Raw genomic sequence first — 24477 nt, 5'->3', positions numbered from 1 at the left:
AGCTTTCCCTGGTCACGCTAGGAAGGCTTAACAGCACTGGGGGGGAAAGAGGACCCAGTGCACCGTTTTCTGAACTGCTACATTTGAACTTGGGATGAGACTCATAAAGCAAACAAAGAAAAGACAAAAAAGAAGATTTAAAGAATTTAAGAAGAAAACAACTCTAATGGACGTAGTGAGATTGAGAAAATAAGACAGGTTGATGGCTTTTGGGTTTTGCCTTTTTTTTTTTTTTAAATCGTGGATGCAGGAAGCCAAGTCATGTGCAATTTTATTTTGTTTTGTTTTTTAAAAACCCATAGTGAAATCCTGACGCGCTCCAGGAATTTGTTCCAACTGAAAAAACTGAGAAGAAAGAGCAAAAGCCTCATCAATGCAAGAACCAGAGGCACGAGCAGCAGAGGGCAGGGAGTTGGATCACTGGCTGTACCTGGATTTATCAGCTGGTTTGACAGGCAAACACGGAGGAAACCTTCCTATTTCCCCACCTACAGCCCAGTCCTCAAGCCAGGCCAAGAGAAAATTGCCAGCAGAACTGCTTTGGATTTAAAGCAGTTTCAGACTTCGTTTACAGTTTTTAAACTGAGACTCAACGTGGATTTTCCCTGGGGCTGAGGATCCCTGAGCCGTACCACGAGGGGAGGAACAAACCGCACACGTGATGGTTCCCAGGGCAGGAACCGATCGAGGAGAGCCTTCCTGACTGCTATGGTCACAGCTGGGGATAAAGCAGGTTAAGTTAAACCCAGGACTAATTAAAACTCCACAACCTACAGATAACAGCACACAAGTTTCTAAAAATTAATAATAATTAATAAAGCACAAGGAGCAGAACTTGAACCAGGCCAAACTGAACTGTTCTAAATCTGTATATATTTATTTATGTGTAATTAAAATCTGAAAGTTTTAAAATGTCCAGTGCAAGTTATTTATATCAAATTGAGTTGGGTTTTTTTGTTTTGCCTTTTGTTTTGTTTTTTCTGAAAGATGAAAGTCTCTGGATTTTCTGCCATTAGAAATGGGAATGAAGTTTTGGATACACAAAACCGTAGCATGGACAAGATAGGCTGTGATGATAATGACTATAGAAGTTCTGCAGGATTTTGTACTTGCTGTTGTTTCTCTTAATGCTGCAATAGATGTACAACACCCACACCACAATGTCATTCTCATTATCTTAATAAACCTCTTTTTATTTGAAGAAAGCACCTCCATCGTCTTTGTGAACAAGGATCCTTCTGCCTCTGTGGTGGTATCTTGAAATATTATATAGTTTTAAGAAACAATATCCTCCAGTTTCATGGCTGACATTTGACTGATCTGTGCAGTCACAAATAGAGAGTTCAGAGAATGACAGGAGCTGGCGTTAATGCCCTGATCTCACAAGCCATTGCAGCCGAGCCGGCCGGCGCCTCTGGTGATGCTGGAGATGAATAGTAAAATGATGTGTTTGCAGATGTTTCAGAACCACTTAGGATAGTCAAATCTAAACCTGTCTGTGAAGAGCTGCAGAAGGACCTCATGGTATCAAGACAATGAGTGATAAATTAGCAGATAAAATAACCCTACTAATCTATATGCAATGAAGCTCTCTAAATTAGCTGCTATGTTTGTGGCATTATTAAGGATAGGACTCGGAAAACAGCCACCTCCTACTCGCAGGAGGCTGGAAATACAAACAAAATGATGGGAACTGTTAAAAAAGGATTAACAAACCAGAAAACGGATTATAGTGCATGACATACATGTGCTTGCATGGTATTCCTCTATCTTGAATGCCACTTGCAGATCTGGCCAGCCCAACTGGTAAAGCCACAGAGAAAAGCAGCCAGGGAGATCTCAGGTGGGAACTGACTCCTGTGCGAGGAAAGACCAAGGGATTAGAGCTGCACCACTTGTAAAGGACACAAGCGGTGTACGACAGAGGCGTGGAGAACAACGGTATAAAAGAATACAAACAGGGAATGATGACACTAAAACTAGAGGCAGAACGCCAAATGAAATAGTCAGGAAGGAAGCAGGTTTAAATGAACAGAAGACAAGTAAGAAGCCGTGGCATTTCATGGAAGCAGATGTGTAAATGGCTTTTGACACAGTGGAAGAGGGATGGTTTTAAAGGGCGTGTCTGGAGTGTTCCCTCCACATCCGTTCCTCATCACGGCTAGAGACGAGGCAGATGGACATGGGTCTGAGTCATTACAGCACTCGTAATATTGGACCTTTCTCAGAGTTGTACCCATCAGCTTTGCATGGAGGTTGCAGAATAGGCTGATGATGATAGAGGAAAAAAAACTGTCCCAAAAGGGACCACAGGAGGTTAGAAATACAAACCTTTCTCCCTTTCAGAAAAGTGTGAAAGGAAACATTTTATGTACTAATATAATCTGTGGGGATGGCTCAAAGTCAGAAACCTGCATCTCAATTCTCCCTTCAAAAGCTTAGGGATGCATTTAAATTGGGAATTAGATTGGAAATGTCCCTTGCTATGAAGTTTGTGAAAGCAAAGACCTAAATGACGGGCTCCGCAGGTCTGGTTTTGCTCTGGACCTTCCCAAAGGAAGAGCCAGGGAACAAGGAGGAGCCAGGGAGGAGAATGAAAATACTAGAGACACATTAGAGGCTTGTTTACACTTCAAAGCTATTTTGGATAATGCAGGGTGTGAGCCAAAAGCACAAAAACTATTCCTATTTAAAATTATTCCAAAATAGGAGTGCCCTGTTCTGCATCAGCATAATCCATGTTTAAAATGGATTATGATAAAGGAGAGTAAGGTGCTTTTTTGCTACAATACAGGTTTCTCTACATGGAGTTATTTAGGATAACTATCCTGAAATAATTCAATTTGTAGACATCCTCTGGTGCGTGGTATCAGAGAAGAGCAAACTACACTCCGATACATGATGAAAGTATATGTGTGCACACTATAATATACAGGCATGAAATATAATTTCATAATGTAATCATATTATGAAAACCTGACTTGGTTAGGGCACTCTTTGAATATCAAGGAATTTTTAGACATAGCAGCAATGAGCAATACCGACAAAGAATCAGGATATGCCTACAGTAATTACATGCCACGTCCATCAGGTGGAAAACTACCTCCCTCCTCATTTTCCTCTTTGGGTAACTGCAAGGCTTTTGAATGTTTTATGAGGAACAGTCTGGTGCCTGAAAGGCCAGGATGCCACCAATTACCTTTTAATTGGGAGGAAGTTTGATGATTTGGATTCACTTGTTGATTCTGCCACAGATGCTCAAGACTGATGATGGATGTGTCATGTAGGATCAGCTTTCTAAAAGCATTGAGACTTCCACTTCCCAAAATTTTGGGCACCTTCATTTCTGCAGGCCCACAGAGATACCTGAGAAGAGCACAGCTTTCAGAGGTTGTACCAGGCCAATTATTGTTTGTAATGAGTTAGTACTGGAGCTCCCCTCCCGGCTCACTGTCAAACAAGGCCATGCCCTGATGTGTTCTTTGCCTTTCCATCCTAAGAGGAAAAAAAGGCATTTTACACAGTTCATGGCTCAACCCTGATATAAATTCCCACACTGATTACAAATATTATCGTGGGAAAATACATGGGATTGTGTCAAAGAGTAAAAATAGATTCAGGCTCATGGTTTCTATGCTTGTTATAGAACACTCTGGAATTTCAATCCTAAAGGGGAATTGAAAAAAAATCTTTTTTGAATTAAATTTGAATGAATGACAAGTCCAGGGAAACCACATGACAATCCCTGACAAGTGAAAAAGAACATTAACAAAAACTCTTCATTCCCTAACAGTCAGCTATCCCAAGGGTAAACTGAGGTTAACATTGAACTGTGACTCTATACTGTATCATTAACGTAAACAAGCAGAGGTTGTGTTGGCATTCTGCATCGCTTTGGATAGACTAAATCATTACCTTTAAGCAGGCTACCTTAAAAGCAACAGGGTAATAATAGCCCTCCATACTAAAACAACACAATAAACAGACTTTGCTGACATGTAGTTAATGCATTCTTTCATATATGAGAGAGTCTATTAAATTCCAAACTTTACATACAGAATCCAAGGAGCCACACCATCAGCAAGCAAAGGAAGTTTTTCCTGTTAGTGCAACTGAATCAAAACACCAGAACCGAAAACATTTTCAACAGGCAGTAAAACAACTGTTATTTGCAAGGGTGACAAAATGCTTGCTTCAGAGGTTATTGATTTAGTAGCCTAGACAGATAGCACAGTGTCACGTGCAGCATACAACTATAGGCTTAATTATCCTAACAGACTTTGGGAGAAACAGTCTAAACCCAGTCATTACACAGAATCTGAACATGCTGAGCCAGAAGGTATCATTTGGGTCTTCCCGCCTGACCTCCTTTATATTGCAAAGAATTCCCATTGTGGCCACCTGAGCATTGCTGCATTTTCAACAGGATACCATAAATAGCAATAATAATTCCAGACACTGAATATGCACCCAAACTTTGGCCCCATACTCGCAGTGCTGAAGCATCCCAGTAACCTCTCTGAGGCAGACAGGCAGCAAAAGTTATGCCAGTGTTATTCTGGATGGCTTCTTTGTATATTTTTATCTTGACACCTTCAGATGCTTCTCTTTTGATTCTTTTCAGCAGAGAAAAAGGCTAAATTTATACCCTGAAATTCAGAAGTATTTCCCATAAGGATAGCTTCATTTTGGTAGCAAAGGTTATAGTCAAAGATGATTTGCTAAATGGAGACAACTCAGGTTTTTTCGGATTCAGAGAAAGACCAGGCTATTGCTCCCAGTCAAGAAGTTCTGCAGCATGTCAAGATGCGTCTGGATGCTACAGCCTCCTCACCTGAAGAGTGGTCTTGTCCATGCAGAAGTGCCTTGGGTTCCCCTCGAGTTTTTCCACTGTACCTTAAACTGGCTAAAGAATCCCCAAGAGGCAGCATTTTCTTGGTGTGACTGAATGACCTGCACTCAACAAAAAACGATAAGCAGCCCACCATCCTCTTCTGTCCACACCCAAAATTTCGTGTGTTCTATGTGGTTCTACTTGTTGCCTCACAGAACAGATAAGTTTCATCTAATTCTGCAATGGCATCTTGGATTTTTCTCCTCAAGTGCATGCTATAAGCAGTAAATCACATTCTTTCCATTGGACACTCAAGGTTTTCCATAGTCAAACTTCTACTCCGTTACAGACCTGATCGAAGTGGATCCATGGAGTTTTTTACTGCATGAGCTTCAGAACATTAGTGGCTGAAACACCGCATGCTCTTATTCTGGAGTTCGTGGGAGTTTCATCACACCTTGGAGACTTTACTCTGACAGCTACGTGGAATTGTAAACAGAAGACTTATCTGTATTTCCTGCGCAGATTGTATCATCCAGGGACGTTTCTTTTCCAACAGGTTTACTTCTCAGCATGCAGCAAGTATTTTCAAAAGAGCAGCATTTCCTATGAAACCATTTCATCCAATCCAATCAGCATACCTGACTGTTTCAGGAGGGTTAACATTTACGTTCCAGTAGTACCTTGTGCCATCAGACATCAAATTCTCATTGTACTAGGCCCTGTGCAAAGAGATCTTACCCCAAAATTTCTATTTCAGTAGACAAGATTACAAAGGAAATAGTTACCTGCATCTTACAGAAAACAGATGCGACATACAGAGTTAAAGAGGGAGACATAGGGAGTTTGGGGAAAAGCGGGGATCCAAACCCAGATAATTCAAGTCTAGCACCATAAATATAAAAAAACCCAAAATTAGTTTCAACAGTCTGTTTCAGACGAAGATATAGTCTATAAGTTTATTATTTTATTTCCAACGATAAAAAGTTATCTCCTTTAAGAATCCCTGTTCTACTTTGCTGCCTGTTGGTTCATTGCAAAAACAAAGGCAGAAAAGCGTTCAAACTAGGAAGGCGATACATCAGATGTTTGTGCTGCAGGTGCTACAGGCACTGCTGAGGAGGAGACTAGTGGAAAGGCCAGTTTGCTCGGTTCGGACAATGAAAACAGCCTTTCTACACCTTCTTTGTAATGCGCTGCTGTTTTGACTCTTAAATGGACCCTGGCACCACAGGGAGTTGCTTCAGCCCAGGCCTCCCACTCCTGACCCATTTTCATTTCATTTCCTCTCCCCTAGCCTTGTCATATGTCAGGAGCATATTATACCTTTTAGAGTTTCCTGCTAATTTGGTCATCATAGGGAGCCTCCGGAAGAACACAGTAATTACCACGCTAAATCAGACTAGTCTTTTAGCACAGATAACTCTGACTCTGCCCCGTTCAGGATCTCTTTGCGAGGAAGACAGGGTTTGGCACAGTTCTTTGGAGCCAAAATGGGAGCAAGTGCACCGCAGCCCTGCGCAGGACAGGGAGCCCATTGCTGCCTCGGCATGGCACGGCCATGCGTGCGCCAGGCAAAGAGGCAGGTTTCAGGCAAACTGGGAAGCGTTCAGCTGTCCCCAGGAAAGTGAGCAAGGCAAAAGAGGTGGGAAACCTGTCCACCCTACGGAGCACCTTTCATAACATTTGGAAGAAAGGTGGGCAGTTTAGAGAATCTGCACTATAGGTCTTATCTGGTAAAGTCTGAAGACTTTGATAAAGGTAAAAAAACCAAAGGATCATTCCTGTTTTAAAGTATTCTTAAAATGTTGTCAGTGCCTTGCTGCTGAGCTAAGGAGTAATTCAGCCAAGTGCTGTGAGGAAAAATAGCTCTGTTCAGTTCAGGGCAAAAATTTTTTCTATTAACACCATGTGTTAATAAGCTTTTTCACAGCTTTTGAACATAAAGAACCTTTTGGTTTAGTTCCCAAATTTTGGAGCCAACATGGAAACCAAAACCAAAAACGTATGGCTTTACAGCTCCTAAAAACATCAGCAGAGGTTAACCTCAAATCTTTAACCAACTTATGTAAACATCTGAGATGAAGGCAAGCTGACCTCTGGCAGTGTTCACACAACCAGCCTTCCTGATGTTTCATCAAAGCACGGACAATAAACACTAAAGTAAATACTAATACACAAACCTAGGACTATCAGATGTACCAGGCCAAAGCCCCAAGTGTGATGATTTGGACAGGTTTCTCATGTGCTTTGAGTGAATACTCTAAGACAAATAAAATTACAACCCAGTTTTAATTGTTTTCTTCTTGAAGGTGCCCACTCAGAGCTACATGATTTTAAGGATGATTATAAAAAAAAAGAGAAGAGAAACAGGTTTGAACCTTATCACTTTAAAAGAGAGAAAATAAGAAATAGGTAAACCCTGGAGATCCTTTTATATCCTGTACTTGGCCTTGCCCACTAACAGAAGTTTCAAAGATTCAAGCAACTGCTGTTCAAAAGAAGAAAAGCACAACATGATCTGACAGCTTAGGAAACGTCTTCCCAATTCCCAGATGTCCGACTCTGGTTATGTACTTTGAAGTTTCTGGTTCCAACCATGGACATTTTAATTATACAGACAAGTGCATTTTCTGCTAAACCCAGGACCATAATGATATCTTTCAGCCATGGCCTTAACACACTACATGTTTGTTCGGTAAGAGCAAATGAATGTGTTATAATATTCCTCATTTCAAAACAGCCATTTCAGACTTTTTCTGGTTTTTTTTCTTAAGCAAATTTTGCTGTGGGATCACAGAAAGTTCCTTGAACATAGTATCACATGGTGCTGTAGCTTTTCCTCCCCAGCATACTGCTGCTGATAAAGTACTGAGCATCCTCACTTCCAGCACATAGTAGTAAATGTCAAGAGCACTTTAGCAAGGGAGAATGGCATTGTCTTAAAAAAAATTTAAGATATACTTTAACTTTACATCCCTGCTCGTTAGTGCCTGGACTAACCAGTAGAGGATGGATTCCAGCTACTCTTTTTGGTCATTTTGGCAAGTCACTAGCTATCTTAGTCTTCACTTGCGAAAACATGGATAAATATCTGTTTCATGGGACAACTGTCCAACACTTGTGAAAAATAAAACGTGCATCTTCCAAGGGATGAAACAACCGTGTACATCCCATCTGCCACTGCTGGACAAGGCATTGATCCGTTCTCCATAATGCTGAGTTTCTGTGGCCATCAGATGATCTGCACAGAGATGAAGAGGCCAAACAAGTTTGTAAGGAGGCGGCGGTGTGTGTGCAAGATCACTGCCCTCTGCTGAATGGAGCAGGCTTGCGAGATGCACAGGTTTTCTCCGCAAACCGAAGAGCTCTGGTAGCAGGGTAATGGCATCTGTTGCATTTCAAGTGCAACATTTAGCAAGAGGAGATCAAGCATCACTTAAGCCCATAGGCATTTTGGTGGTACTATAGTAGGATACTGTCAATAATGCTAAAAATACTGACACAAAATATGATGGAGCCTGCTTTGTCTTCTGTAAATTCACTAAAGGAGATGCACTATTTTCCTGTTTGTGCATAAACATCAGAAATATTTGACGACATCAAGGAAGCCTCTACTAAGCAAAAGGTACTTTACCCAAATCAAAATACACTTAGCCAAGTCATCATTTCCAACAATTAGATTGTTAGGTTGGCCCCACCTTGTATGGTTGCCTTAGAATTAATTTATAAATCCAAACTTATACTACATTTGCTGGTATTCAGATCTATCCACATTTTAGTTTCACCTCTCTAATAGATTTGATCAGCAGAATTTAATTTTTCACAAATCTTGCTAACCTTTAACGCTTTACTATATTACATGGGGAAAAAGAACATACTGGCCATTCTGAAACAGATCCTTCTCAACATCCTTTCCCCTCTCACCACTCCTCAACAGTAAAGGGTTTTCTCTATTCCTTCCACAGCTGTCTTGAGTTAGACTACATGAATAAGCTTATTGGATAACTACCTAATTGCACATTAGCAGAGAAACAAAACACTTAAACTGTCACTTTGCATTTTCAAGACAACTAACTTATTTTTAACATAGTCCTCAGCAAGTCAGGACTACACAGAGGTTCAAACCAACATAGTCAAGAACATGGAAAAAAATTGCATGCTTTAATTCCACCATTTCCATTTTGCTTTTTAAAATCTGTTAAAATAACTCATGTCTGTTTAGTTTGATCAGTGCTCACATGGAAGTTTCCTGCACTTAATTACTGTTGATGGCAGACTGATAACAACACATAGAAACTCTGTATAAGGTTAAACCCTTAAAGAAAAAGAATTAAAAATGGCTTGAAGAATAAACTTTTTATGAGTAGGATAAATTTATTTTCCTTACAGACACAATATCTACAGTGCTTCACAGGTAGCAAAGTTAGAGGTTTTTCCTTCCTTAGGCGCCGAGCTATTTTATACATTCTGTCCCTGCTTCAGATCGGAAAATGGAATCAACAAAATCCTAAGCACTATGAACATAATCCATAACGTCAGCCCTGGCATCGGCCAATACTTCTTGTCGGAACCTAGCGTCAAAACTAGAGACAAGAGCAAATGAAAACATCCTTGGGAGAGTTTAGCCTGATCTCTCCCCTCTGCTCCTACATCTTTACTCTGAAGAGTGACAGCTCGATTTGTTGCAAACAAAGTTTCTGCCAGTGACTGTTTCATCACCATGAACAGAAGTTGAACTCACACTGCTGAGAATACCGTATAGGATTGCTCCAAACATGCTTTGTTTCTGTATCTTTGATTATTCTATTGCTGTGTAGTTTCTACATTGCCTCACTGACTTCTACAAGCACACCTGCTGAGGGCCCTCAGGTTTGCACAGAAAAAGCAGTCCCTCCCCAAGGCATTTCACCTACGCGTGGCTGAAGCACCTCTTGGCTTGTTTAACTGAACAGGGTCACAGATTTCCTGGACTGGAAAAGTCTTGGGGAAACATGTAGGTGAATCAACTTGGGGTGCTCTCCCCCACCAGTAGTTCCACCTAAAGGCTGAATACAGCAACAGGGGGAGGTAGTTTTTACCTTTCAACCATTTCAATTTTTAATTGCGTGTCTGTGCTCGGCTGTCACTTGCCATGCCATGTGGGAAGAAGCTTCATCACTCAAGACAACTTCTAGCCATCTAGTCACTTCCAGGACTACAGAACTACCCTGCTGCCATTACAAACTTGTGCTAAGAACAATCATGCCAGCCAGCTGTCTGATTGATGACCTCCTCTGTGCCATGTTTCTAGCATTCTGCAACAAAATGCAGATTTTCTTCCATGAAAAGGTATAATTAACACCAAGAAAGAGACCTAGAAGCACTGCACCTACACTCACATACTTCTTTCAGCAAAGCCCTCCCAATGTAACGTGGCCTAAGGCACAGAGGCTCTCTTCCCTTGTAAACCGATCTTAGAGCAAACTCCAAGCTCTTGAAGAGATGAGCTGGTGCAGTGATCTGTTACATGCACAGTGCTCAGGAAGAGACCATCTTTAAACAGGAAACCTAAAACGAGAAAAAGTGCCTTGTTAACTCTTTAGGCCCTGAGGCTTTGGTAGTAAAACATATGGTCAGAATTACCAGCCAAAGCAAAGCAGAACAGCTCACTGTGGCTACAATGCCCTAGGAATACGTTACCTTGGTTTACGACATTAATTTTTTATAATATGAAGAACCAAAGCTTACGAGTAGAAAGCAGTACTTTCTTGCAGTGCTCAATTCTTTCAGAGATTTCTTATGAAAGAGGCCTGTCATGATAAATACAGATGCTTTTCAAATGGAAAGGTGAATTCTTTCCAAAAGGTATTCCTGGATTCTAGGCAAAATATGGTTTCCAAAAGCTTTAGGGCTAAACTTGAAAACCTCTTACCTGCTTCTTCTCCTTAAGTAATGCATATGGGAAACTTAAAACTTTTTTTTTTAAACAGATTCCATACATTACTGTTAAAATTGAAAGCTGAATGTTTCTGAATTTAAAGATCAGCACTGTAGACCTTTAAAACAATCCAAAGCTACACACCAAAAGTATTACACCTTTCCTTAAAAAGTGTAGGTTCTTGGAAAGTCCTCAAAAGAATCTACTTCATTAGAGGCTAGAGTCCAATCTCATTGTGGGTCAATTCTTTTGTTCTACTGCTTTGCAATAAAGGTCTGTATTTATTCATTCCTAGAGGTTGCTGCTCTGTTGGCTTCTGATGCAACCCCTTGTATCTCTCACTCAATGGGGGATTCAGATCCCGGTCCCTGCCCTCAGGCAAAACATATGTTCCACTCCAACCTGACTCCAACAAGGGTATTTGGAAGGGAGTAATTGTTTTATGTTTATTAATCACCTGCATGCAAATAGGTGCCAATAAAAACTCCAGGCAGATTCTCTGCCAGACTCACATGATCTAATAGCACCACACCCCAGTTTTGGTGTCTGAAATAATGAATACCTCCAATAATGAGGCATCGCTACTTTGATATGCAGTGACAAAAATATCACATCAGCTCAGCCACTCTGCCATGATGACTTTGAAAAGACAGACAAGAAACCTGCAAAAACATTCAACATCAGTGGTAAAATAAATTAGAGATGCTGCATATTAAGCTAAAGAAATACATTAATGCAACATGAAGGGGTGAGATTTCAATCACAGAACTAGAACACTCAGACTCTACTCATGTTAAATGTGACCTGCCAAGAGAAAATAATCAGGCTGGGGACTTCCTTTCTTAGAAGTTTGAAAAGGTTTTTAAAAGACAAAGTAAATTTTAGCAAAATCTTTCAGAGAGTTATATGCCATTGGCCTTAAATAAAAGCCATCGCAGCAATTACTACAACAAAACCAGCTGATAATTAAACTCATTCTGGAAAGAATTAAACTACAAAGCCTGATGGGACTTCAGTGAAGAATTGGATTTAAGTAAGGGCACTCTTAAGAGGCAGGATGAGTTAAGGCACTGGAGCTGCAAATTTTTTTGTGACATTAAGCGAATCTGTCTCTAATCCAGTTCTCACCTGTTCAGTAAGACGGGAATACTTGGTCTTTGATACTGGAAGCTTTTTGGGGAAGAGACTAACATTCTCAAACACACTACTGAGGCAAGACCAAAACAGCTTTGACAAATAAAGACAGTTAAGTCTGTCACATACCTTTCCCAGCTGAGAACTCGGGCATTATGCCATCCCACGCAAGTAATACAGTCTGCACACAATCTTGTACACATCCAGCCTTCTATTTCCAAGATTCTTTTCCCAAGCTTATTGAAACATAAAATAAGCACCCAAACAGAGCATTTTAAATGGTTAACTCATTCAATGCAAATTCAAGTAGGGAAGCAGTCTCAATGAAAATTTGTCTCACGGGAATACTTGGTCTTTGATACTGGAAGCTTTTTGGGGAAGAGACTAACATTCTCAAACACACTACTGAGGCAAGACCAAAACAGCTTTGACAAATAAAGACAGTTAAGTCTGTCACATACCTTTCCCAGCTGAGAACTCGGGCATTATGCCATCCCACGCAAGTAATACAGTCTGCACACAATCTTGTACACATCCAGCCTTCTATTTCCAAGATTCTTTTCCCAAGCTTATTGAAACATAAAATAAGCACCCAAACAGAGCATTTTAAATGGTTAACTCATTCAATGCAAATTCAAGTAGGGAAGCAGTCTCAATGAAAATTTTTCTTGGAAGAATCACTTCTGGGCAGACTGGAAGTATCAGCCACATGGTAATTATCTGAGGCTGTTCTGTGAATGGAGTTTTTATATGGAAGCATCATCTAGAGCCCAGACAGATCAGTGATTATTCTCATGGAAACAAAGCTCTAGCTAGTTAAGAGTAATTCAAAGGTTTATGAAAAGTACTGCAGTTTTATTCCTCATTGAACTTTTCATGGTGTTCTAAATGTACAGACACATCAATTAAGAAAAATGATGCAATTGATACATTGGTTTGTATTTAAAATACTTAATGTAGTTAGGAGCCTACTGGGCCAGCAGGAGGATATTCTTCCCCAGTAACAGAACCACAGCCAGGTGAGTTAAATTGACACTAGCATTTTAAAATTCATTCTACTTGACAATCTGTTCTTTCACCTTTCACTTGGATTAGATTGAAACAAGGTATAGCAAAAGCAAATTAAGTCTTTGAAAACGTGATTGTTATTTTTTTATAAAGCAAACAGTAGTAATGTCTTTGGAAAAAATAAAGTAGATGCTATATGTCTAGCATGAAACATTTGCCTGGTATTTGTTGAGCTTTAATACTCAGTTATGAGAGGGAATGACAGCACATTCATGTAGAGAATATACTACCAGTTCTCCCACACATAAGAAAACTTACGGGGGGGGGGCGGAGTAAAAATCTCAGAAAAGGAAAGAAAGATAAGTAACCTGAACATGCACCCATTAACAATAAATCAAGTTTCACCTTCACTGTGGAATGATTTAGTTAAATACTCTCAGGGAGGATCAGTGGAATAAAAAGATAAAACTGGCTATATAAATGTCAATCTTTATTCGATCTCCCAGTGCAGTACATGACTTGTGTGCTTCAAATGAATAGAAAAAAAACAAAAGTGAACAAAAAAGAAGACTGCTGAAGAAAGATCTCAGGGGTTAGGACATCGCTTTTGGAAGGGGTATATTGTCCACTTCATGGATGCCATCTTTGTCAATGAACCGGGCATTGAAAGAAGTCAAATTTAGGATGAAGCGTTTCTGAAGCTGTTCAACAAAAGACAAAAAGACAAAAGAGATGAGATTCATTCAAAGCTTAGATAAAAGAGGAGAGCATAATTTAAGGGATATGCTGTTGCACATCAAAATTTCCATCCTGGTTCTAGTGACCTGAAATATTAGGAACTAGAGTGGTTTTTTCACTGCTCAGGAATCAGTTAGTATGAGTTTGCTCTCTGTTATAAGACTATCCATGTTAGACAAGGCTAGTGATGCAAAATACACAAAGCCTGTTAACAAGGAAGACATTTAAGCAGAAAGACGACCAGAGTGGGCTACAACTTAGGGCACAAAGTGTATGGATCAACAGAACCTCTTTAGAGTACTTCTTCCTGAGGTTTCCCCAGATGTTCCTCCCCAATTACATTCAATTCAATGTCTTAAAGATTGTTTTCCTACTATAAAAGCCTTGGAGTCTGAAAGGTTATGTTTACGCTAAAATTGATCATGAACTTTAAGGTCAAATCTTTACCTCAGATATCACTTCGCAAGCTGGGAGAGAAGTACACTTAGAAGCATATAGTAGTTAAGTGGAAGACAAGTAACAGAAGGATGCTTGCATTATGTTCAGAAGAAACAAAACAGGAAAAAGTCAAAGACTGTCTGTATCAATATTATGCTAAGCATGGAAGAAGCAGAAGTAAAGAAAAGCAATTAAGCTCAAGTTTACATTCTGGAGGACATGAACCATGCTAAGACAATGCAAGTGCCCACAAATCCTTTTCCTCAGTAGCTACTCCACATCTGGTCAATGTGCATTTATTACCCCTTCTGGCAAAGACAGCAAAAGAATGCGACAAGAGGAACAGGAAAATATCAGCAAATGAATGCAAACATACATTCCTTTCTCAAGATCATAAGGGCCTAAGTTTGGCAACTCACCTCCTCTAGACATTTTTTTAGGAGCTCAACAGCTTCCTCACGTGTGATACCTGAAAGAGAAAACATCCACAGATTGATTTAATTAGAGGCCATCTCTCTCAACAGAAACTTTATTAAATTTAAACAACTTTTCAGCTGAGCACCAAAAACTCTCCTTCCCAGCTCACAGAAAACACTTTCCAGATGTACTGAGGACGCCCTGCACCGAAGCGCTCACGCTGCAACAAGCCATTGAGAATCGATTTGTTACACTGAATGGGAAGCATGACGGAATTTTGCCTCCCATGGCCAGGGACTGGGCTTCGGAGAAGTCCAGCCGTCTCTCCCTCCTCGAGTTTATTACAGTTTTAAATCAGCTCCATCTGTCCACAGCCGGCTGCAAGTCAGTGACAGTAGGCGGAGATTGGTTTTAGTGCTACGTTCCCTGCTGGGTATTAGTTTTAATAATGAGAAAGGCACGTGTGTGATGCCCCTGCTATTCTCACACATTAGGATAAAATCCAGCACTCTATAGGGATGGCAAGCCATGACAACACATTGTAGCTCACTGTTTTTCTCTTTTCACAAGGAATGGTGAAAATGGAGCAGTATAATTTTCAAGGGATGTGACTAGAAGACAACTAAGCTCTGTGGATCTCACGAAACTTGTTTCTAGAGTTTGCTCCAGACCTGCATCCACAGTTTCAGGCCGAAGTCCCATTAGAATAAAATTGTCAGTTTATAGCTACAATTCTTGCAGGAGATAGATGAAAGGATTACTAAGCGAACATCTCTGCTATGACATTAAACTCAGCTTTGCACACAGGAGTAGTTTTGTAGCTAAAGCCAAAGATGTCAGATTAACAATATTCCAAGCTTTGTGCATTTCCTCATCTGTAAAGTGGGGATGGGGCCACGTTTACTCCTTGGCAGTGTAAGAACTGGATTATGATTCTAAAATTAAAACTTCAGACAGGTACAGACATGTAGAAGAATTATGATCAAGAGCTACCACGTGCATAAAACTAAACCAAACCAACCAATCTCCATCACCAGCACTTCAGAGTACTGGGGATAATCTTGCTAGGAATATCTTTTTACTTGTATGTTTTTAATATACCACACACAAAGCCAATCCAAGATATGGAGCAACAGGATCTGGGACTGCCCTCTGAAGATTGATACTCTGGGAAAATGTACATGTCATAGTCAATAGACAAGCAAGTAGAAGATAAAGTTATCAAAATGTTATTTATTAAAAACAGACTACTAATAGCTAATGATCCAGGAAAGTCTAGTCATGTTTTAGAATGAATTGAGACTTCCTTCACTTACAGTCTGTTATGCTTCAAACAGGAAAACACTTTAAGGAGTTGACTAGTTTCACATTAGCATTTCAGCGAAAACAGAAGGCAATCTTTAAAGCTACATTTATGCTAACAAAAAGTCACATTCAAATCTGTAGCATCACAGCAATTGCGCTGGACCATCTGACTCAGCAAATGTCAATCTCTCAGTTTAAGCCTTTATTTTATTAATCAGTAACAGGAGAATTTTTTCCTCCACAGACTCCACTTACTTGGCTTGTAATAGCGGTCAAGGATGCTGAGGGTAAGGAATGCACCATATCCATGTGCTGCAAAAGGAGCTTTAGCCAGAGTCGCAAGGTAATCCATGTAATAAAGGGCAGGACCATCGTGGTCATCATAGCCAGCCAGGAGAAGGTTGACATGGTAAGGGGTCTACAAACAGAAATGGTGTTTTCATTAAAGCAGCCACACCCAAATCCTTGAATCTTAATTCCCCACACCACCTACAGAACAGCAACATAGTTTGTTTGACAATTCTTTGCCATAAAATGCTACTAGCAACTACATCAATACTGTCTGCAGGAGATTATGGGTCTCAATCTAAAAACGATTAGGTTTTCGAAGCAAATAAAAACATAAAACTCTGATTCTCCTGAAAACTAGTGGGTTGTGGTTGGTTTTTTTTTTTAAAAAACGCTTTCATGGCACATTCAAACTTAAGAAAACTTTAATTATGTTTTTACACCAGATTCTTTCATCTCAACATAAAACTTGTGGATTTTTACTGTCAACATGTGAGCACAACGTGAACATTTTGCAGTTTCTAAGAACTTCTTTGTTAATTTAGCACGCTCTTTTCTCAGTCACACTACTGCTAACCATAGACCTTTTTAGCACATATGAAAGCTTACATACAGTGCAAACAGTTATATACAGTGTTACGCTGTCTTGTTAATTGATAGTTAGATTTTTATTGCACATACCAAGTTTGATCTTTAATATTAGGCTAACTTGACCAAGTGAATGAAGATTTAAGGAATTGGTTTATTTCTATTCAAAACTGACTACTAAGACACTGCCACATCATGTTAGCAGTAGCTTTCTTTGTTTGGTTGGAAACAGTTTTCTTAAACTAGAAATTTAGTCTGCTTCAGCTGCTATCTTCTCCAATTCTTGTTTATGACTTCAGCAAGAGCCTATCAAATGAGAAATACCTACATCTTATTCAAAAAGACCATGCAACTGCATTAACGTTAACATGCCTTTTTATTGCGCTGTACTTGCAACTTTAGCAATTCCTTAGCCGTTTCCCTCGTGTTTTAGGTTTAGTGTGTTCCACCATAATGAATAAAGCAGATGTCCCTATAGATCTTCCTCCAAGATGTATTCTTTATAAGACAATGAAACATGCATGCACTGTATTATTTTTAAATGTAGGCTCAGAAGAAAATTTTGGAATTTTATGGTTTTTTTAAAACTGCTTTTATATACTTCCAGTATTTTCACATTTATATGATGTTTCTTATTAATCATACTAACAGGATAACTCTTAAAATGCTGGCAAGTCTAGATCAACAAAGCAACAAAATGAGAAAAAAATTATGATGCAACTAACAATAGATTTGAACAAGCAAACACAATTTCACCCTAAAGCCAAAATATTAACTTTATCAAAATGAACTTTTTCCTGTGAAAATAAGCACAGTGAATTTGCACTCAAAAAAATATTACAGGATATTGTATTTTGACTTTCACCAGATAGTAAGAAAGAATAAAGCACGCTACAGTTATATATCAAACATCACTGTAAATTGTGTGATTTAATCTTCAAAGCATTCAAGAATATTTGGAACCAAGTTACCATGCAGCTGTATTCATTTAATTAGCCTGTATTTCATCATTTATTTATTTTGAAACATCACACAAGCTAATATTTAAGATCCATGACACAAGATCACTCAAATTATTGTGTGACTTTGAATTACCAACATTGGCATATGCGAGATACTCAACCATAAATAAATGGTGTTATGCAGACTTAAACAAATCTGTAAACTGTTTTTCAGTTGTAAGTTCTCCTGCTAACGGTCTATGAGACAGCTTCTTAAAACTCAAACGTAAATAAAGTGTCCCCCATGCCTTCCCCTTATTCAAGAAAGGTAGGATTTAAACATTAGAAAATATACATAATCTATTTACTACTTCCGTGATGACAAATGAAATTTGCAGACAGCACCTCTCAGTGCTGTCTTAGTGGGACTAACATCTCTATGCTGGGACTGGTATTCCTTGTACGTCTCAATCCTTTTGTCCATTCCGGAGGCAGCCTTGGCTTTTGTAACCAAATCCATGCCAACAGTTCTAAACTCTTTAGAAGATTGGTGTGATTAAAGGGCTACCAAATGAGTGGATGACTAACACCCCAGGACAGATTACATTTTTATTTTTTTCCAAACTTAACCTTCCTATGAGAGGCAATATTTCTCATCCCAAGTAGCTTTGCACTTTATGCTGTTTGATTTAAAATAACTACAGCAATTAAGAGATGTGTGAAATTCTTCAGAATTTACAGCTGAAGAGAACAGTTGCGATAAATATACTAAACCAACAAGATCAGCAGCGGGAGGCTGGGTGGTGACAAGCAGCGGTGTGACATCTGGCGGAAGCCAAAGTCACAGCAAGGGGGGAAAGGTGGGCGTGAGGAAGCATCCTGCCAAGCGTGGACAAGGAGAGAGGAACTGACAGTCTTCCTCTGGACTCAGGCCAGGCCCTGTCACCTATAATTAAACATAGCATCACAACGAGAAACTGAACTTCATTGGGTTTGGAGGGGCAGGGGTGTATTTTTCCTACTCCCCACCACCACGCAGCCTCAGTAGTATGTTAAACATACGAAACCCGGCACTTGACTCAGCAGGTGAATCAAGTGAGACACTGGAGTAGGCAATGGTGGAAGAGGAACTACAGGACCACTCACCTATGCGAAAGCCAGTCGGCTCCAAAGTAGATTCTAGGTTTGCCTCAATTGCAACATATAAACAGAAATCAACAAAGATTCTTTTCAGATCCTACTCTGGAGCATAAACCCCATGTTTTAAAAAGAGAAATGTCATGAAAAACCATGTTGACTATTCAGTAAAAGAAAAGAGCACAGTAATGTAATGGCGTTAAGTTCCAAGCCCAGTGTCATTACACTTGATACTTTCCACCAAAAGAACAACTTCAAGGCACCGCCTTACAAGACAGCCATCCCCAAGACATCAGGAACTTGGCCTACATGAGCCACCAGGTTCATAAATTAAATCAAATGAGATAACATAGGGAGGAACCCAGATGGTGATTAACAATGCAGAACAAGCTCTATTTTGGGCTGGGCCATGACAACAGTATAATGCCTCAAGAAATACTGTTTCAGTGTTAGCCACTCCCCTTCACGCACCTTCTAGCCCTCCGTAACAGGAACGGCCTCACATGGTGAATGGCAATACAGCAACAAACTGCTTTTTCTCCCACCAAACTTTTTACTACTAACCTATTTTCCTGCTCCTAACAGGAGGTGGTGGCATGTTTTACCTTTTCATTTTTTATCATCCACGTAATTAAATCAGTAGCCTCCAGGAATCCTATATGCAATTTAAATAGATACAGAGAGCTAGTGTTAATCCTTCTGGTGTCCCACAAATTATGATGAAAATGTAACAAAATTCATGGGAAAAAAATTCTGAAGGCAAGGTTTGAATCACCAAATTCTAAATCCCACAAACAAATCATTAAGTGCTATGTTTAAAGAAAGTTCTCCCTACAGTATAGAGATCACTGTAGTGTGACAGTAGTGTCAGAGTGCGCCGCTTGCTCCAGGGCATTGCCATCTGCAACAGCACAGCATTTTGTCTCCGGTAAATAAACACATCTGCCTTTGCCAGTGTCCTCCCCACTGTGCTGCCCATCTGGAGCAGGTGAGCTGGAAGACAGGCGTGGGCTCAGGAAGGAGGGGAGACAAAGGGAGGATCGGGCCTCAAGGGACATGGCACAGAGGAAGACGACAGTGCCACATCAATACTACATCCTGCTGGCCAAGTTTACCAAAAAGCCTGTTAAATTACTCCTGTTAGTGGTACTTTAAATTGTACGTAAGAAATGGCTGCTCCTGCTTAAGTGGGCAGGACATTCAGCGCCAGCCTCACCTACACCAGGTGTGCAGGTCAGATGCCCTTGAGACAAGCCACCAGCACCAGGCAGCCGACAGCCATCTGGGTCAAGCAGCATTACTCCTTCACATCAACCTCAAAAACTGCACAGAGTTCCACAAAACACACACAGACCTTCCAAATCACACCTGAACAAACACTAAAGCAAGCAGCATCACTGCCAACCATCATCTACCAACATGCTTAATCCATGTAGTTGGTTGAAGTCATTTAAACCAGAAGAGTAGCATTTCACGTATGAAACTGAGGCAGGACCCTGCACTCAGTTCTTCCATCGACTCGCTCTAACTTTAGTAACTTAAACTTGCTACCTTCAGCTGTCCTCCATGTCAGAAACGAGAACATGATCTTAGGTTGTTCCTGCAGTTGAGTTCTTGAAGCAGCATTTGGGCCTCACTCCACACATGTATAATTCTCAACAATACAGCTCTGATGTTAATACTGGCCTTTATTTGCTGTGAAGCATCATTTCAGGCCTGTGCAGTACACTGTCAGAATAGCAACATAATTTATCCCATGCCCTATCCCCGACAGTTGTTCAACTTTGTTCTCAACATCCTATTTCTTCTTGTTTTCTTTCATATAGCATGTTGAGAAGAATGCTAATGAAATGCTTCCTAACCTTGGATCTTTAAAAGTCCATTTGCCCCTTCATGACATCTTTTCATACTTCAAAAAAATTACCATGAGAAAAAAATCAGTAATTGCAGTTTAGTAACCTGAAAATACAGCTCCAACTTGGATTTGATATTTACTGAAAGCCTCGTGTTCCTGTTTACAAAAGGGACTTGTTTTGCTAAGTACATCAAACAGCTTTGCTCTATTAAATCATTTTCCAAGAAGATTAAACGGATTCAGTGCATTTGCATGAAAACTGACAACCTTATCTCGATGTTAAAGAGGCTTAATTCACTTAGCTGCCTGCAGTGTTTGTGACAAAACGTTTATTGGGCCCAAGGCTGAAATTTTAAGACTACAGTTATATCAGTTATTGATAAGTGGTAAGTTTTTTAAAATAAGCAAATCAAGTTATATTCTAATAAAACATCTGTGCTGGTTTTGGCTGGGGTAGAGTTAATTTTCTTCCCAGTAGCTAGTACGGGGCTGTGTTTTGGGTTTGGGCTGGAAACAGTGTTGATAACACAGGGATGTTTTCGTTACTGCTGAGCAGTGCTGACACAGAGTCAAGGCCTTTTCTGCCTCTCACCCCACCCCACCATCAGCAGGCTGGGGGGGCACAAGAGGCTGGGAGGGGACACGGCCGGGACAGCTGACCCCAACTGACCCAAGGGATATCCCACACCATGTGATGTCGTGCTCAGCATATAACGCTGGGGGAAGAAGAAGGAAGGGGGGGACATTTGGAGCGATGGCGTTTGTCTTCCCAAGTCACCGTTACGCGTGATGGAGCCCTGCTGTCCTGGAGATGGCTGAACACCTGCCTGCCCGTGGGAAGCAGTGAATGAATGCCTTGTTTTGCTTTGCTTGTGTGCGCGGCTTTTGCTTTACCTATTAAACTGCCTTTATCTCAACCCACCAGTCTTCTCACTTTTACTCTTCTGATTCTCTCCCCCATCCCACTGAGGGGGAGTGAGTGAGCGGCTGTGGGGTGCTTAGTTGCCGGCTGGGGTTAAACCATGACAACATCCTTTCAGCAAAGTGAATTCATCACTAAAGACAGAAGCCGCCACCTTTTTCATCAGATTCCATTACCTGAAAATGGAAATTCTCCCCTGTAAGCCTTTGCCAAAATCTTTCAGCTATTACTCACTCGACTCCGAAGATAGTCAGCTAGGTTTCGTCGTGTAAAGTTTGCAGCTGCAGTAGGAGACAATTCATAACCTGGAGAAGAAATGTGTGTATTTGATAACGGTACAAATCCATATTCATGTTTCACTTCCTGACTTTCCATTCCTATTTTGAAATAACAAGATATTCTTTAACATTATAACACAAAGTGTTATTTGTCTAATTCCAGTTTATTCTGAAAGCTACAGGCATAAAAAGGGCCCTCAAAATCCAGGTAGCTCATATCTGTATAGACCATTAAAACACATAGCTTCAAAAAATTAAAACACTATGGGCATTTAGCCTGAGTTTTTCAGTCTGGTGTATCAGGAAAAGTGGTAACAGTTGTCACGCAATGGACATATAAAGAGAAATATTTTACTAACAAAACTATTACTGTGTCATTTATATTTCAAATAGGTTAGCTGGGCTTTGGATAAACCTCTTGGTTTGTACTATATAGTCCAATCTCCGTTTCTTCATCCTGCCTTCACTATCACCTTTGCTTGACACTAAAAATGCAGAAATCCTTAAAGCTAGAGAAGCTTTGAGAACAGCACTTTCCACCAACATTCAACTGTAAACTATACCTATCATTAACTCTGCTTCCAAACCAAACAGTGAGTAACTGTTCCCTTCACTCACCATTTCTCATTTTGTAGAGCTGAACATTTTTCTGGATGTATTCTGCAAACTGTACAGTGTCTCCAGCCTCCCCAACACACAGGAGTAAGATCTTTTCACTCATCTTAAACATTTTGTCATGGTCTAGGCAAAGAAAATAACATTAAGAGCCATGGTCATGAGAAAGAATTAATTATTTTGCCAATATCATAACACATCATGATTTCTTTCAAAAGCAAGAAAGTAAGAAACTTGGATAACTACATTATGTCCTGGAACACCACCAAAAAAGTCTTCCTGAGCAAACCCTAACATTCAGCTTCTCACCCTTGGTGGCATAGTACACAAGACTTGTTACTAACAAACCTATTACTGTGTCATTTATATTTCAAATAGGTTAGCTGGGCTTTTACATCACCAAGAGAAACAAAGCTGAAATGCACAAAGTGCTTCCTTCAGGAAAGGAGGCATTTTGAAATACATGGTCTTTCTTACACAGAAATGAAGACTAAAACTTCACACAGAATATTGTGTTCAGACAAAGTTTAGCATCATACGTGGGGCTTCCTGGGTTCAGGAATAAGAATTTTGCTCAGTGACCATTCTACTTTATCTAAATATACTGCATCAGAAGCAAATCCTTTAGTAGACATCTGAAATATCAACACATTGAGCAAAAGCAATCTTAGGAAATCCAGAACCAAATTCCATGTAAAATGATCCCCTCTTCCTGATATCCAGGACTGTCTCAAAAACTAGCAATTCAGGCAAGTGAGACTTTTTCATAAACAGGTTTTTGCTTGTCATTATTTTTGCTTAAAAAAAAAAAGAACATTTAAGTATTGATTATAAAACAGCCCACCGATATACACGGAAATTAAGGAACAATAAGCTACACTTTTACTCATAATTGCAGTTTTAAGAACTTTTGTGTGTATTTGAGGGAATCCAAGTTGTCATGATGACAACACCGAAGACAATTCCGTGCTCGCTCTAGCACTGCAGTCTCCCCTAATTAGAGCAGACCGCGCTCACATATCCGAGACAGAAAAATTCAAGTAGCTGTTGGAGTGAAAGGAAGACCACTTCTCTATACTGAAGGTAGGTCTGCGGAACATCACTAAACCTCCACCGCTGAACTTCACTTTCAGTTTACTAAACACTGCTGAATAACCTCTGCTGCAAGACAGGTATGAAGTGTCACAATCCCCTAATACGATTTCAAGAGTTATTCAAGTACCCAGTAGCTGCACAGAAGCTGCATGGCTTGAGAGTTCAGGAAAGGCCACTGACACCGATCAGCCCTTGCAATCTATTTACACATTAAAGCAAGTATTAGTAAATGCCAATATTCTAAACAAATACCTGAAATTTGTGGGGGTTTTTTCCCCCCAAGACAAATTGGGGGGGAATAAGACAAATAAATCCTATGTTCTGAGTGCATTTTCCTTAAAGTTTATGAATAAACCTACTTGGAACCAACATTAACTTACAAAACATTGTTTAAAGTGATTATATTTGTATTTTGTATGCGCCACCACCTTTCACAGCCATCTTTCTAACACTACTCCAATTGACTTTCACAGACCTGAAGTGAAATATTTTAGGTAAAAGCACTGCTAGCTACAACATTCATGATTTTATGGGATGTTTATCAATACTACAATCTACAACTTTTTTTAAAAAAAGAGCTTCTAAACCACAGTATTTAGATTAGAACGATCACTACACCTAGTAAACAAGCTTCTGGTCTACACCTTGTAAACAAGCGTCAGTCTAGGTTATTGCAACAGTAGGCAGAAAAATTCATTTTAGACAATTTCAAAGGCTTGAAAATCCCCCAGATGTTTTATCACATAAAGAAACCAAAAACATATTACAGTTTGCCTCATATGCTACAGATTTCACTTGCGCTTTTACTTCCAGTATTTTCTTTTTTCCGTTAATTACATTTTACCAGTGAATTAGACACAACCAAGCATTTAATCTCACCCATCGCTATCCCTGTGCGGTTTTTCCACACATCTGTGTTGCGGCACAGAGCAAGGTTTGGGCTGACAACGCTCACCTGGACCGG

The 24477-nt window shown here is 40.0% G+C and overlaps 1 protein-coding gene across 1 annotated transcript; it reads right to left on the bottom strand.

Moving 5' to 3' along the window:
* Positions 1-13365: 13365 nt before the first annotated feature.
* PSMB2 (proteasome (prosome, macropain) subunit, beta type, 2) lies at positions 13366-24396 on the bottom strand. The gene is made up of 6 exons (XM_009328247.1): positions 24393-24396; positions 22422-22544; positions 21760-21830; positions 16050-16212; positions 14492-14541; positions 13366-13597 (listed from the first exon to the last, which is right to left on the bottom strand). The coding sequence occupies exons 1-6, from the start codon at positions 24394-24396 to the stop codon at positions 13490-13492; spliced, it is 519 nt and encodes a 172-aa protein (XP_009326522.1). The 3' UTR covers positions 13366-13489.
* Between the last annotated feature and the right edge of the window lie 81 nt (positions 24397-24477).

This window comes from Pygoscelis adeliae, unplaced genomic scaffold, assembly GCF_000699105.1.
Source record: "Pygoscelis adeliae isolate BGI_AS28 unplaced genomic scaffold, ASM69910v1 Scaffold387, whole genome shotgun sequence".
NCBI lineage: Eukaryota > Metazoa > Chordata > Aves > Sphenisciformes > Spheniscidae > Pygoscelis > Pygoscelis adeliae.
The sequence above is the reverse complement of the archived record's forward strand: the minus strand, read 5'-3'. Positions and strand labels throughout refer to the sequence as shown.